This window comes from Pseudopodoces humilis, chromosome 13 (assembly GCF_049639895.1).
Source record: "Pseudopodoces humilis isolate 2021_Gansu_Grassland_sample_001 chromosome 13, ASM4963989v1, whole genome shotgun sequence".
NCBI classification, from domain to species: Eukaryota; Metazoa; Chordata; class Aves; order Passeriformes; family Paridae; genus Pseudopodoces; species Pseudopodoces humilis.
Window position 1 is genome coordinate 3,862,224 of NC_142212.1, and position 13,664 is coordinate 3,875,887.

General features: G+C 36.3%; 2 protein-coding genes across 5 annotated transcripts in view; one reads left to right on the forward strand and one right to left on the reverse strand.

Moving 5' to 3' along the window:
* CENPP (centromere protein P) overlaps nucleotides 1–13,664 on the forward strand; it is a 111,670-nt gene that overhangs the window by 10,432 nt on the left and 87,574 nt on the right. The window lies entirely within an intron of this gene.
* On the reverse strand, nucleotides 1,517–13,561 carry OGN (osteoglycin). The gene is made up of 7 exons (XM_005522211.3): nucleotides 13,389–13,561; nucleotides 12,521–12,773; nucleotides 8,384–8,468; nucleotides 6,284–6,442; nucleotides 5,587–5,789; nucleotides 4,930–5,025; nucleotides 1,517–4,624 (listed from the first exon to the last, which is right to left on the reverse strand). Exons 2-7 carry the CDS (start codon nucleotides 12,686–12,688, stop codon nucleotides 4,454–4,456), a joined length of 882 nt encoding a protein of 293 aa, XP_005522268.1. The 5' UTR covers nucleotides 12,689–12,773; nucleotides 13,389–13,561; the 3' UTR covers nucleotides 1,517–4,453.

Sequence of the window (13,664 nt, forward strand, 5' to 3'; positions counted from 1 at the left end):
AGAAGTTTATTAAGACAGAGCATTGGAGGTGAAACTGGCTGTCTTTATCAGAATATGTCATCTTAATTTTGTATGTGGTGGTAAAAAATTGTGTTGTGGTCATGGGGAAATTGAGCAGAAATTGCTGTGTTCCTCAGGGGTGGAGGAAAATAAGACTGTGCCTTTCTGTGAAGGAGTAAGATAGTTGCTTTGGTATTATATTCTATTTTGATTTTAAAAAAAAAGGATAAAGAAGAAATTAAAAGAAAATAACACTTGTAGTCTTTGGCATGTAAACGTTGGTTTTGAAGGATTAGATCTGTTTGTCTTGAAGATGTGTCAGCGTGTGTTTGGGCGACAGCACTTTCAGTTCTGGAGTGTTTTACTTGTATGGGAATTTGTTCCTCCCTCCTAACTGGAACATAGTACTTGAGCTTGGTTTTAAATTTGGCTAATTGGTATTTGGCTTGCTTTTTTGGCTTTGTGTTGGTTTTAAGATAAGTAACTAATCCTTGTAGTAAAAATACTACAGTCTTATAGACACAAAACATCTTATATGCTGCTTTATGCTAGAGAAGGATGTTTAATTGTTTGTGGTTTCTTTGCTGTGTTTTATGTACATCAAGAATTTACTGTCATTAAGCTCTACGCCATCTTTTCAGCTGTAGTATCAAGTAGGAACTGCATAATTTCCTATTTTTTCAATCTTTTAGGCCTTTGAGTTCCATGCCAGATTAATGAATTTATATTATTCAATCAACCAGAATAGAAAAAAGAGTTCTATTTTCTGACAATACTAAAAAAAAAGAAAAATCCAATCCCCAGCTGAGCAATAAACTGGTATTGCCTAATCCTGCTGGTTTTTGTGTGAGGGTTTTTCTCTAATCCCTCCATAGAAAAGGTAGAGCACCAAGAGCTTTAGGGCTTTGTGATTGTTTTTCCCAGCTTCCCTTGATGCTTTCTGATCCTTACATCAGCAGTGACTCTGGTTTCTGGGACAGTGATTTGGTGAACTGTTGTAAATATTTCTCATTTTAAAAAAACAAGAAAAAGAAAAAAACAGAAAAGAGATGGGTTTGGAGACAACTTTCAAATTGTTGTTAGATAAGCAGTTTTAAAAAGTATTTGTTCAGCTGTTGAGTATGAACAATGAAAATATCTACTAATTGCTAAAAGATGTGTGAAGATAATTCACTGAAGACCTTACGAGTTTGTCAGTATTACAGATGTTCTTTCTAAAGGTAGTTCTATTTCCATGGGCAAATATAAGGATAAATTGAAAGGCAAACCAATTTGGGAGAATATTTACCAAATATGACTGACTATGTGCTTATGAAGAGTATTTTAGGCCTTCTTATTTTTGTTAGCATTACTAATCATTTCATTTTGAAGCAGAAGACTTTCTCAGATAAGAGGATTAATAATAGGGTTCAAGGATCAAAATTGACAATTAAAATAACAAAATTGACAAGGAGAATGTCTATTTGTAATTTAATGGTTTCAGTAATTTGTGGGAAAGCAATTAGACATATGTTGTTAATATATGCATAAAACCAACTCAAGAGTCTACCCTGTTAATATTCACACTTACACAACATTAAAAATTAGTCTGTAATCTTTGTATTTCTTTTTTCCCCCCTACCTGCTCTTTAGACTCCCCTGTTTGGAGAGAAAACTTCTTTGGGGGGAGTCTTGGGTTTCTAGCTTTATTGTTAATCTGTTTATTTTTCAAAGATAATTGCCAAGGCTTCTATGTAGAAATAAAATTGTTTCTGATATTTTCTTCAGAATGTAGTGTAAAAACACCAAAAGTAGTTTATTTTTTCTTTCCTGTTTTGATACTTGAGAAGGAGGGGATAACATAGAAGTGGAGGAGTACTTCAAGTATTATTGAATGTTCTGAGATTAATGGCAATTCAAGGTCAATTCAAAATAGGTTTTGAAGGAGCAAAAATGGAGTGTTCCCCAAGTATTCTGTTTTGGCAGGTCTTGCTATTGTCACAATAAATATGTCTGTAAAATGGATTTACATGTGCAAATAATCTTCTAGCCTTAGTGTGCTGTGCGGCTGAACAACTGAAACATGTTGGCAAGGCTGGAAGAGCAGGTTGTTGAAGCTGATACTGATAAACAAGGACAAAAATTCAAGTTTTATTGGAAATACAGAACAGAAATGAGTGATAGGAAAAAACAGAACAGTTTACATTCAGCTTGATATTAGTACTGGTCACACAAATAGGAGGTGGAAATCCTCCCTACTGAAGCTTTTCTCACTTCATGTTTGTGATTAACTTGCTGTGAATAGGGAAAGTGAAGTAAAACACATCAGAGAACTTGGAGCCTGCATGAGGCATTCAGAAAGTACCACTAGTCTACTTTGGTTCGCACAAAGTGTTAAGAGCATTAATTAGCATTACTGATGATAATTAGTAGGTTTCAAAAATATATACAACATTTTAATGCAAAATTAATTGTGTGGCAGTGGGTAGGTCTTAGATTGTTTACATGTCTGTATATTAGAATAATATGCATTTATTTGTGTATACACATTTTTGGTAATATTTACTGATCATATTAATACTGGATAGAGTTTTAGTAGCAATGATTTGTGATGAGAATAAGATCAGAGACTGCTGCTTATGTAACATTATCATACTTATAACTGTGTTTTTTCCATCTTAGGCATTTATCACAAGAGACGTGAGAGAATTGATGGGTTTAATTCTTTCCAGATAGAAATTTGGCTTGACGTTGGAATATATTTTTACATGCTTTGAAGTTGTTTTTTACGTTTAGCTAAAAACCTGGGAACATCAAAGGTTTATGATTTATGTGGAAAAATGAAAACCAAGTATTGCTGCAGGACTTGGTTTTGTTCTCAATTAAGACAATGGAATTTCCTTCTTGTTACGCTAAACAACTTAAAGTAGAAAATACTGGAGATTGTTGTTTTTCTTGGGTAATGGGTTCAGGGCAAAACTGTGTTCAGAAAAAAGTGGACATCAATTCCCCAAAGCACAAGCACTAACAAATCAAGCCTTAGCTAAATAAGATAAATAAAACTAATACAAAATATCTTATAAAATCAGTATTCTAGATGTAGTGACACATCATCATGCATTTGATGCTTAACTATTTCTACAAATTAGGAATCTATACTAGCTTCAAAATTAGTACAAAGTTGATGTGATAATAGTAACTAGCACACCTTTGGCATTCATTTGTCTGTTTGCTTTACATCTGTGGTAGGTATTGGAGGAGAGAAGCTGGATGTCAGGAATGTACAGCTGTGGAATTAAAAACATTGTGCCCTTTATCAATGATGGCCAGTTTTAGATGAACTGAGTGTCAAGGCCTGCACATGTCAACTTGTTTTTAATATGCTGCATATGTTCAAGTAGTTGAGTGAAATGTACGAAGTTACCTCTCATTTCAGATTAATGATGGAATCAACTTTTCTTTTTAATTCCAATGTCTGTGTTGATTTTCCCTAATGATCAGAACTATTGTTGTAGAAGGGTAGTTCTCTTTCTTTTCTGACATCTAGATGAAATCATACTTATTTACAGGTAAACATATGAATTCAGCTTTGCTCTTAACCATATTGTCACATTTCCTGTCAGGAGAAGCTGTGGAACCAAGGCTTGGTCTACATCATTAGTCAATAACTAATATATTTGAGTCTATTACGCTGTGCATAGACTGTTGCTTTAAAATAGGAAGTTGGTGTTGCAAAAACAGCTCTTGTGAGAACAGCTCAGCAAAACATACATATTTCACTTAAAAATACATTGTGTAAAAATAAAACACATGTTCTTTTCAAAACAAAATAGTAGGAGGAAATCTAAAACATCTTTGCAAACTTCCAGTTGCTTGGTTTACTAAACCTAAATGGGAGTTGTTCTCATTTACCACAAATCAAATTTTAAAAGAAACTTTAATGAATTTAAGCTTTGAGAAGTTCTGTTTCTAAGCATAACTTTCTCTCATATGCATCTTCATCCAATACACCTTTGAAGGTCAACTGAAAAGATATCACTCCAGATTAAAAGAGTGGGATTGGAATTCAGAAGTATTTTTCCTCTTTGACTTGCTCAAAGAGTATCTTGCATTTATCTGGAAGTAAAATGTGGTGGTTGTTCTGAGTGCTGGTAAAGAATGAAAACAAGCAGTTTTGTGGGATTTTACCTAAAGGGTACATGGTGAGATAAAAGTTTAGATGATGTGTGTGCATATATATATATTTACGCTTTCATTAACAGAAAAGATTCTGAAAGCGTGAGGGACACCATAACTACTAAAGTGACTGGTTTGAAATGGTTATTTCAGAGGAGAATGGTGCAACATAGCAGCAGGTCCTGGGTATGCAGGGAAAAGAGCATTAGCAAGGGAGAGGATATGAACTTGTAAACAGAGGAAGAAGTGATCGTTGTTACCATGCCTGGGTCTGGCATGTGGAGTGACACGAGCGGTGCTAGTAGTACGTTCCCACGGGCAGCATCCTCAGGCAGGAGAAGGCATTGACATGCTTGGCCAGGACGATGGGGTTGCCCTCCATCCTTATCTCATCCATCCGCGTGCGGATGTAGCGTGTGTTGTTGGACTTGCAGAATGTGTCATCCGTGATGGTGGTGATGTTGTTGTACTGCAAACCAAAACGTTTTTATAAATAAAAACATACATACGTTGTTGATAAAAGATTATGGCTTCTTTTTGTCATTTCCTATCCCTGATGTGCAGAAACCAATAATAAATCATTGCATGGGAATTAGCAGCTTCTGAACTTCTGGATGGTTGTGGCCATACACATTGGTATGGTAAATTGTTTTATTCAGAGGCACGGTGGAAAGCTGTAGTGGGAACTGTTTTAAAATAGAACAAGTTTGATTTGAAGTGTGTAACTCCTGATGTGTTTCCTAAGAGAATGTTAAGGAAATCCTTTGGGAATACCTGAAGGTGAAGAATGCGCAGACTCTCTGGTAAGTTCAGGGGAACAGATTCCAGTGCGTTGTGTCCTAAGTAGAGGTAGGCCAAATTTGTGAGCTTCTGTTAAACAGAAAGAGAGGTTACTGATGCTGGTATTATTTGAGGTTAAATAACTCATGCCTGTTACAAGACATCAGAAATTTCTTCTGATCACTTAGCCTGTAAACTGATGTAACAAAAGTCATTCTTTTGCTGTAAGTGTGGAATTCTATCAAGAAATTAATAGAACAGACCTTCTATGTTTGGGAAATTTCAGTATCGGCATGTTGGTTATAAAAGTTGAGACCACTATTAAGTACTATATATATATTGTTTATTAGTATTTCTGTACTTGAGCCATCCATTTTTGAATATTTTTTTCTTTACGTGTTAGAGAGAAAGTAAGCAGGTGAGAGATTTCATAGAAAATTGTTTTCTATGTGGAGGACATGAGAGAGTGAGTGCACAAATGATTGATATTCCATAGGGCCTTAAAAGCAAAGCAAAAGCTGGAAAGCTGCATCATCATAGTTTGTTTCTTAGATTACAAAAAATACAGAAAAATAATTTGGCGTCAGACTGAATAGTGTGGTTATTAATTTTGTTTACTTTGGTTACCTAAATTAATGGGTTTTTCCTTACCTTGAAAGCATTTGCTTTGATTCCTCTGCTCTTGATTCTGTTTTGGTTTGCATTAAATGTTGTTAGTTTGGGAGGTAGAACAGGAAGTTTTACAAGTCGATTTTCAGCAAGAGAAAGTTCTTCCAAAAGCAGAAGCTTTGAAAAGGCTCCATCTTCTATTTCTTCTATCCTATTTCCACTAAAATCAATTCTTCTCAAGGTAGCTTTACACAAAAAAAAAAAAAAAATAAGTATTGAGTTTTTAATTATATGGCATGTGAAATGGGTATGGCTATACACACTAAATGTTATACTGTTGGCTGCAGCATCTAAACTGTGATCTACAAATGCAAATACTATTAAAATACAGATAAAATTGACATCTGGATTTTTTCCTGGTCCTAAGTTGAAAAAATTAAAAAGGGTAGTACTCTGAATCATTTTTTTTCGTCTTAGAGATAACATGATTTCAGATATAGAATTTGTCATGCTGTTGAATGAGACAGCTGACAGAGTTGTCCCTGGAGCATTTGAAGGAAAAATAATGTCTGGTCATTTAAGACTGTCTGAAATGCAGAGCTGAATTTTATTTTTAGCAACCTGCTCTTTACCTAATTGTTTGGGAGTATTAAGATGTTTTCAGGGTCCAAAATGCATTTCTATTTTACCTTTCCATTTCATATTCTAAAGCAGAAATGGAAATTGAGGTGTCACTTACTAATGTCAGCAAAGTCTGAGGCTGCAATCCTTTTGATCTTGTTGAAGCGAGCATAAAGATAAGCGGTTTCCTTGGGCAGGGGGGGCACAGCCTCGATGTCGATCTCCTCGCAGTACACAGAGCCGCTCAGGCACACGCACAGCAAACACGTGGGCAGGTCTGCCAGCAAGGGGTTCAGCACACAGTTACAACTCATTCAACTCACCTAGTGTCTTTGAAGATTTCCTAATGTTGGGTTTTTAAAAAATTATATTTGCATCAAGTTTTGAGAAAATTTAATGTTCTCAACTCTTTTGGGTTTTTTGTTCTTTTTATTGTGTGTGATTTCCCTGTGCATAATCTCTTTATCTTACCTGAGCCTGTGAAATGCTATTAATCAGCCTGAATTCAGTTTAAATCTTTAGTTGGCTAAGAGTATGGTGAATGTGACAACTGTAAGTTTTGTGACTGTGTTAAATATCACATTTGGAACCAAACCCACAAGGAGAAACACCTGACAGTGCATGCATTTGGTACTGTAAGTGCATTGGAGCATTTCTGGCAGGTCACACAATATCCTGTGTTATTCCTACTTACTATTTTCTCTAAACCTTTTGATAAAACTCCAACATATTATGTTTATATATGGTTTAGGTTGGAAGGGATGTTAAAGATTTTCTCATTCCAACCCCCTGTCACAGATAGGGACACCTTCCACTAGACCAGGTTGCTCCAAGCCCTGTGAGCAATCTATTAGTTTTATACTGAGATTTTTACAACTTTTGTTTTAAACAGAGAAAAAAAATTTTTCTGATGTAGTTTGAGACCTTTTTGGCTTGTCCTGTTCTTCATGGTAGTAAAGTATCAGTAACTTCTACTTTGCTCTAATCTTTTCTTCCAGCAATATTCAAATGCATATAAGGAATATGGCTTTTAATCCAGTTTCATCACCACTGCTGTGACTTGTGCTGTATTTTCTATATTTTGAGAGCTTTGGTTGGCTTCCACCTTGGAGTGTATGCAGTGTGGACAGCAAGGTCATTCCATGTTCCATTCTGTGTAGTTGTCACTACACAGAAAAACAAGACCTTCTGCAACCAGTGAGAAGTTACAAAAGCAGCTGGTCAATACTGGGAAGTCAACCCAGTACATCTAACAGTAATTATTTTTCTTACAGCAGCACTGCAGAGAACAGAATGAAGATTTTGAGGTTTTGCTTTGTGAATATCATCATTTTTAGTCTGTAGAGTTCTGCCCCATTTGGTGGTTTGGTTTTTTAATTTAGTGGCTTGTTTACATGTTTGTGTAGGAAATGGAAAATGTCAAACAATGTTGTCACTGTTAAAAAGGCAATAGCTTTTATGCTTGTCTGTCTAGAAGCTCTGATGTTTTTGGAGACTTGCTCAGCTTTTGATGGGGGCTTGTTGACAGGTGCTGTTTGGTAAAAATTAACCTTGAATTAGCGCTTTTGTGGAGATTGACAGTCCACTTGCTGAATCATCAGTTATTTTTGGAAGTTTAGATCACAGACACACAAAATACGTGTGTCTTTTTCTCACTGCTCTGTTTGGCAGAGAAACTTTGTCCTTTTCATGTGTAGAGAGAACTGGGGCTTTTTAGGAGAAATCTGGACAATGTACCCAAAGCCTGTAGGAAGCTTTGGCAAGTGAAGAATGTTCCTGATGTATTTTAAACATTGATCTCCCTGATCATTAGATGTAAACTTTGAGAATAACCAATTGTTCAAATAAATCTGTTGAATTAATTTAAGCACCTCATATTTCATCATCACTTAACTGTGGGAGATGTATTTTGTTTTTCTTAGTTGTCTTGTCTAATTTATTAACTTGGGTACATCTCAATGGCAAATATGACTGGGCAAGTCTGTGGAGAAACTTACAAGCTGTGCTTTGTGTGTTCAGAGTTTACCTGAGGCTCCTTTAAATTTTTCAGACTGCTCCATCAGAAGTTAGAAGATTTTCCACAGGGCATATGAAATATATTCATAAATGAAAGGATTAATTCTGTAGCCTTTGTCATCCTTTGCATATTAGATTTCTATATTACAATATATTCTTTTGGATATCTTAGGCATCACAATATTCATATAAGTTAACTCACTTGTGTCCTTTGTTGGTGGGACATCGAGTTGGCTGTCATCGCTTTGCAGCATTAGGGAAGTGTCAAGAGAAATGTTTGTTCCATCCTTTGTGAGAGAACAATTGTTATTTTAAAACACAAACCACAGACAAAAAGCCACAGAGCATTACAAGTATCTGAAATAACATCTTCTAAATTGAGCTTCTTCCAATATACCTCTTTATGGCACTTAATTTTCAAAATGCTCTTATAGGTTGGATGACTAATGTGATGTATTGTCACTTTCATACATGCCCAATTCACTTGGAAAGGCAAGAAGGGAAGGTGCTGCCAGTGCTCTTTAGAGAATTCAAGTTCTCAGAAAATGAGAATAGACACAAAATGGAAACAAAAAATATAGTCTATATGGTGGGAAGGAATATGTAAGTGGTGCATATTTACAAGCAATAGAGTTTTGAAGATCAAGATTTTGCATATAATACAAAATTCAATAGGATTCTTGTGAGTGTAAGCTGTATTTTGTTGTTGTTTTACCCAAACAATCTCAATAAAATGACTGAGATGTCCTTGCATTTAAAGCTATTCAGAATTCCTCCTGGAGATAGTCATTGCATCTTTTCAATTGCAGGACAGCTTAGTTTATAAAGACATTCCTTGCAGGTATTGGCTGAAATTGAATAATTTGTTTTCATGATCTGCATGTAAGTCTGTTTTAAGGTGTGAGCTGCTAACAGGGCCTCTTGTGATGCAGGGAACAGTAGTTGGGTTTTCACCTGGCTGAATTTTAGAGAATTACCTATTATTACTGTATTTAGAGTATAGATACAGTGGCTTATCCTGTGATTTGCATACATTAAAGTTAAGGAGATTTCAGTTTGACTGTGGTAGTTGTTTTTGGCTTGCATCATTCATTTGGGTTTTTTTTATGGGGAATATTTGTAGGCCAGAACAAGCCAATATGATTTTTGGTGTGCGTGGCTATTGGAAACACATGCAGGAAAGAACGTTGTGAGATGTGGAAGTTGTTTTGCTTTAAACATGCTTAAGGACCAGGCCCTGGCAGGAGCAAAGTGCTTTGTTGGACAGCTGCTTGCACACTGGGCGTGCTGACAAATGAACCCCTTCTAGTTTTCTTAATCCCCCCATTCTCCCCTCCTTCAGGCTCACAGGTGGTTCACCCACAAGTGCAGTGTGCAAGTAAGAGCTTTCAAGCCCCTTCTGATGCTGTGTTTTATTTGGTATTTAGTTGCTTGTGTATTCTTTACTGTGGGAATTTTTGTATTCTGCAAAACAAACCCCTCAGGCTTGACATAAAGCCTGAGAAACAAATATCTTGGCCAGCCTCTGTCATTTTGACCCCTTTTTAGCCTGTGAATCATCCGTCCCTTGGCTCTTTCCTGTGTCTGCCTCTCCAGCCTTTGGCTCTAGTTTGAGCTAGCTTGGTTCGCCCTAGTGAAGTTTTAGGTTCTCAGTAGGATTCTGGCAGCAGTTTGGCCATGCTGGGTGGAGGGAAGCTGGGGGGTGTCAGCTCACCAGCTACACTCCAGCAAAAAGCAAATCTCACAGAAGCTTTCTGCAGGAGTTAGCTCACAAAGACAGGTTGATTAGGCACATGAAGATGTGGCCCTTGAGGTATCTGTGCCACTAGAGACTTCTGAGGGCATGGACTGCTCACAGAACAATTGGACTCGTATGACTGCAGCTGGTTAGGCTCCTAACGGACACTGAACATTTGCTGGCACAGCTTATCTGTCCCAGGGGAAGATTTCTAGCAGAGTCTCCTACTTGAGCCATCAAAGTAGTCTTTGATGGGACTTCTTAGCAGAGTGCAATGTATTACTAATCTCTGCCAGTGGGAAATGTCACAAAAATTAAAACTGGTAATTTGCAGAATACTATTAAATTCCTAAAATTAAAAAGCATTTGCTGATCAGCCATAAAAATCCCTAAGTATGGAGTATCAGTGCAGAAGATTGGATTATAACCACAAGTTCATTACTTACATATGTAAGGAATGCACTGAAGGAATATTGGCTTACTCACATACTTAGATTCCACCTGCCTCTTGCACTTTACTGCACGTACACATTAACATGTTACATCTAAATATTCCAACCATCTTCAAATTTCTGCAAAATAATTTATTCCTCTTATAACACAAAGTTCTGGTCATTTATATTCAATGAAATGAGTTAGTCCAGATGTGAGACAGCATCTAATTGAGTGGTTCTGTTCTCATGTGGAAATCAAGATTTTGTGTTTTAAATTGCTCAAATTTTATTCAAGACAGGTGTGGTTGTAGTTTCAAATCATAGTAATAAATTTCTTCTGATGTTTTTAGTAGAAGTCTTTTTTTCTAACTGTGTTCAAGCATACAGTAAGGAGTTAAATTTGTATGCAAGATAGATTTCTGACTGGGCATGCTTGAGGAAACATTTGGCATGCATCTCAGTTTCAGTTAACACTTGGAATATTTGGGGAGTAAAATTGGTGCAATAAATGAATAGAAGATCTGTTTGTGCACCCCATGATTTAAACTGGGAACACTGGCACTTGTGTTGATGTAGTTGTTGCACATAAGGAACTCATTTATTATTTTGCAATGAAAACGTATCAATGGAGAGCTGACCTGATGGAAATAATGACCATCTACATTCCTAGAATTAGCCTAAGCAGAACTGTTGGCCTTCAGAAGACCTTCAGCTTATAGCACTGCCAGGAGGACTTCAATTTGTCTGTGGCACATCTGTTGGCACCATTTCCATGTAGGTATACTCCTTGTTCCTTTACTGAAGCAGCAGCAATCTTCTGCAAACAATTCATTAACAAATGTCATCTGATGTTGTGCCTAGCTGGTTAAAGTTAACGGGTTTAGTATTTTTTTAAGACTTATTTCTGAGTGGATAGTCACCCACTAGTTAAGAGTCATTTATATAGTCCCTTTCTCATGGGTTTATTAAAACATGTTACTTCATCACTGTGACAGATGTCAGATTTAAAAATACCTTTGACATTTTTTTGCTATAAATATGTAGCTTATTGTTTTAGTCAACAGTGGAAAGCTGTAATTTAAGTAGAATTGGGAAATATTAAAAAGGTATACAAAAGTGATTTTTCTATATTTGGGCTGCAATTTTTTACTTACTGTCTTTTGCTGTTTTATTTTTCTTGCTTATCAGACTAAGTTATTGTAACAAGTACAGTTAATATTAATGAAAATCTCCTTAAGCTTTTCATACTGGGCTGTTACCACTTGGTTTGGATCTGTGGTATTTTCCTTGGCAACTACTCTTGGGACAATTGCTTCTGGTTTTTCTCCCTGATCAGTGTTGTATCTCCTTCTCTGTTGGTGTGTACTGGTTAGGTCTGAATGGAGGTGTGAGGTTTGTAACTGTCCCAGGGAGCTCAGGTTGTGGCACTTCACTTAATTCTCCCTTGACTCTGTGTCTTCTGCTTTTGTATTGAAATTCAGAGGCAGGAATGTGGAGCACCCAACAAAAATATTCTGTTTGGAGATACTGGTGAGTGCAGTGAGATGTAGGGGATATTCACTTTATTAAAACCCTGAAAGTGTTAATGTGTAAGTGATTCTTCAAGCACTGGACATTCTATAGAAGTTCAGGACTGCTAAACTGAGCAGCTGAGCAGTAAAAATCCCAAACCACCCACCCCTCAAAAACTGAGGCAAGAAACTTGATAGTTTGGCAAGTCGAAAGAGGAACTGTGGTTTATACTGGCAGGTTATGTTCAGTTAAAAGGGGGGTTCCAATTATTACTTTGAGAGTGAAAAAAAATAAAATCACCTTCCTTGTTTTTAAGCAAACTCACTGAGTTAATACAACATAGTTCAAACTCTTGAGCTAGTGATATATCCTGTTCTTGAAACTCTTACAATTGCAGGCATATAAGAACAGCAGAGTTAAAATGATGCTTTAGCCTTATTTGTGCAAGCCTGCCTTCTGTGGCTTACTCAGACTGTGGCAAGGGTAATATTTTTGTGGTTTTAGTTTGAGTGGCTTTCCCTATGTCTGAACCCATTGTATGCTTCCCTGTTATTTTAGGACTTTTCCATAAAACTCACATGCATGCACACAACACCTTTTTCACATAATGCTTATTTCAGTTAAAAATATTAAATGGAAAATATAAATAAAATACCTTTCTTATATCCTTGGATTGCATTTCATAATCTTGTTGGGTCAGGCTTCCCATGGAAACATCTGTATCATACTCATAAAACTGGAGGGATTCTTGCTGCAGAGGTGGTGCTGGATTTACCAAAGGTACAAACACAAACAAAAAAAAAGTAGCCTGCAAAGTCTCCATTCTTGCCCAGCCCAATGTATGTGTCTTTCAGTGAGCTGGTGAAGATCTGCTTGTGCCTGGACTCTGGAGAGCACTTTCTTTGGGACTGGAAATGAAAATGCAATCCGTCAAAACAATATTTAAAGCCTAGAGGACTTGTTGGCAGTGGTTTCTAACACATAAGGAACATGGAACAACTTTTAACTCTTGATATCCTTTAATTAGACTCCAACTTTATAAAATCTGTTCTTAACATGAGAAGAAACTGGGAAATAAACATTTTCCAGCTAATAAAGAAAATATTCTCTTAATTGCATTTGCTTGTTTCCCAGTTTATTTTTGTTAAAAGCAAGATGATTTTGTTAATATTAAATATTTGCCATATATATAGATGAACTAACTAAAACATGTGAGGTTCAAATGCATTTTCCTTTACTGTCAAAATTAGGATTTTCAAACCTAAATGCTCTATAGCAATAGTCTCTCTGTCTTTTACTTTACATTTGAGACTTAACAAGAGAAGATAGTACCTTCAATATTATACAGGTTGGGCACTTTTCAGGCAGGAAAGGGGAAGAGGCTGCAAACATAATCTTTGAAACATTACAAATATGCATGCAATATTATAAAAAATAAATCTTTGTACAGCATTTTTCTCCTCTTTTCTGTAGTTTTATTTAAGCTCTAAATTAATCTACTTTTAGGGAAAAAGTCCACCTACCTTTTTTAGCAGATTCCAAGCTCTTCACTGAGAAACCAGATGTCCTTATCTATAGTTACTGTTTTGTCAATGTACTTTAGGTTCAAGTTATGCATTACATCCAAACTGTTGAAATGAACATTTTCTCAAAGTTTGACGGTCTGAAGAGTACTTTCCATGAGGTAAAAAAGCTTTGCCAGCATTCTCTCCCAGGGTGAGAGGTAATATGCTGGAGCAGGGGGTTGTACTTTGCATAACATTTGCAAATGCTAAGCCTGTGTAGCTCATCCTACTTTT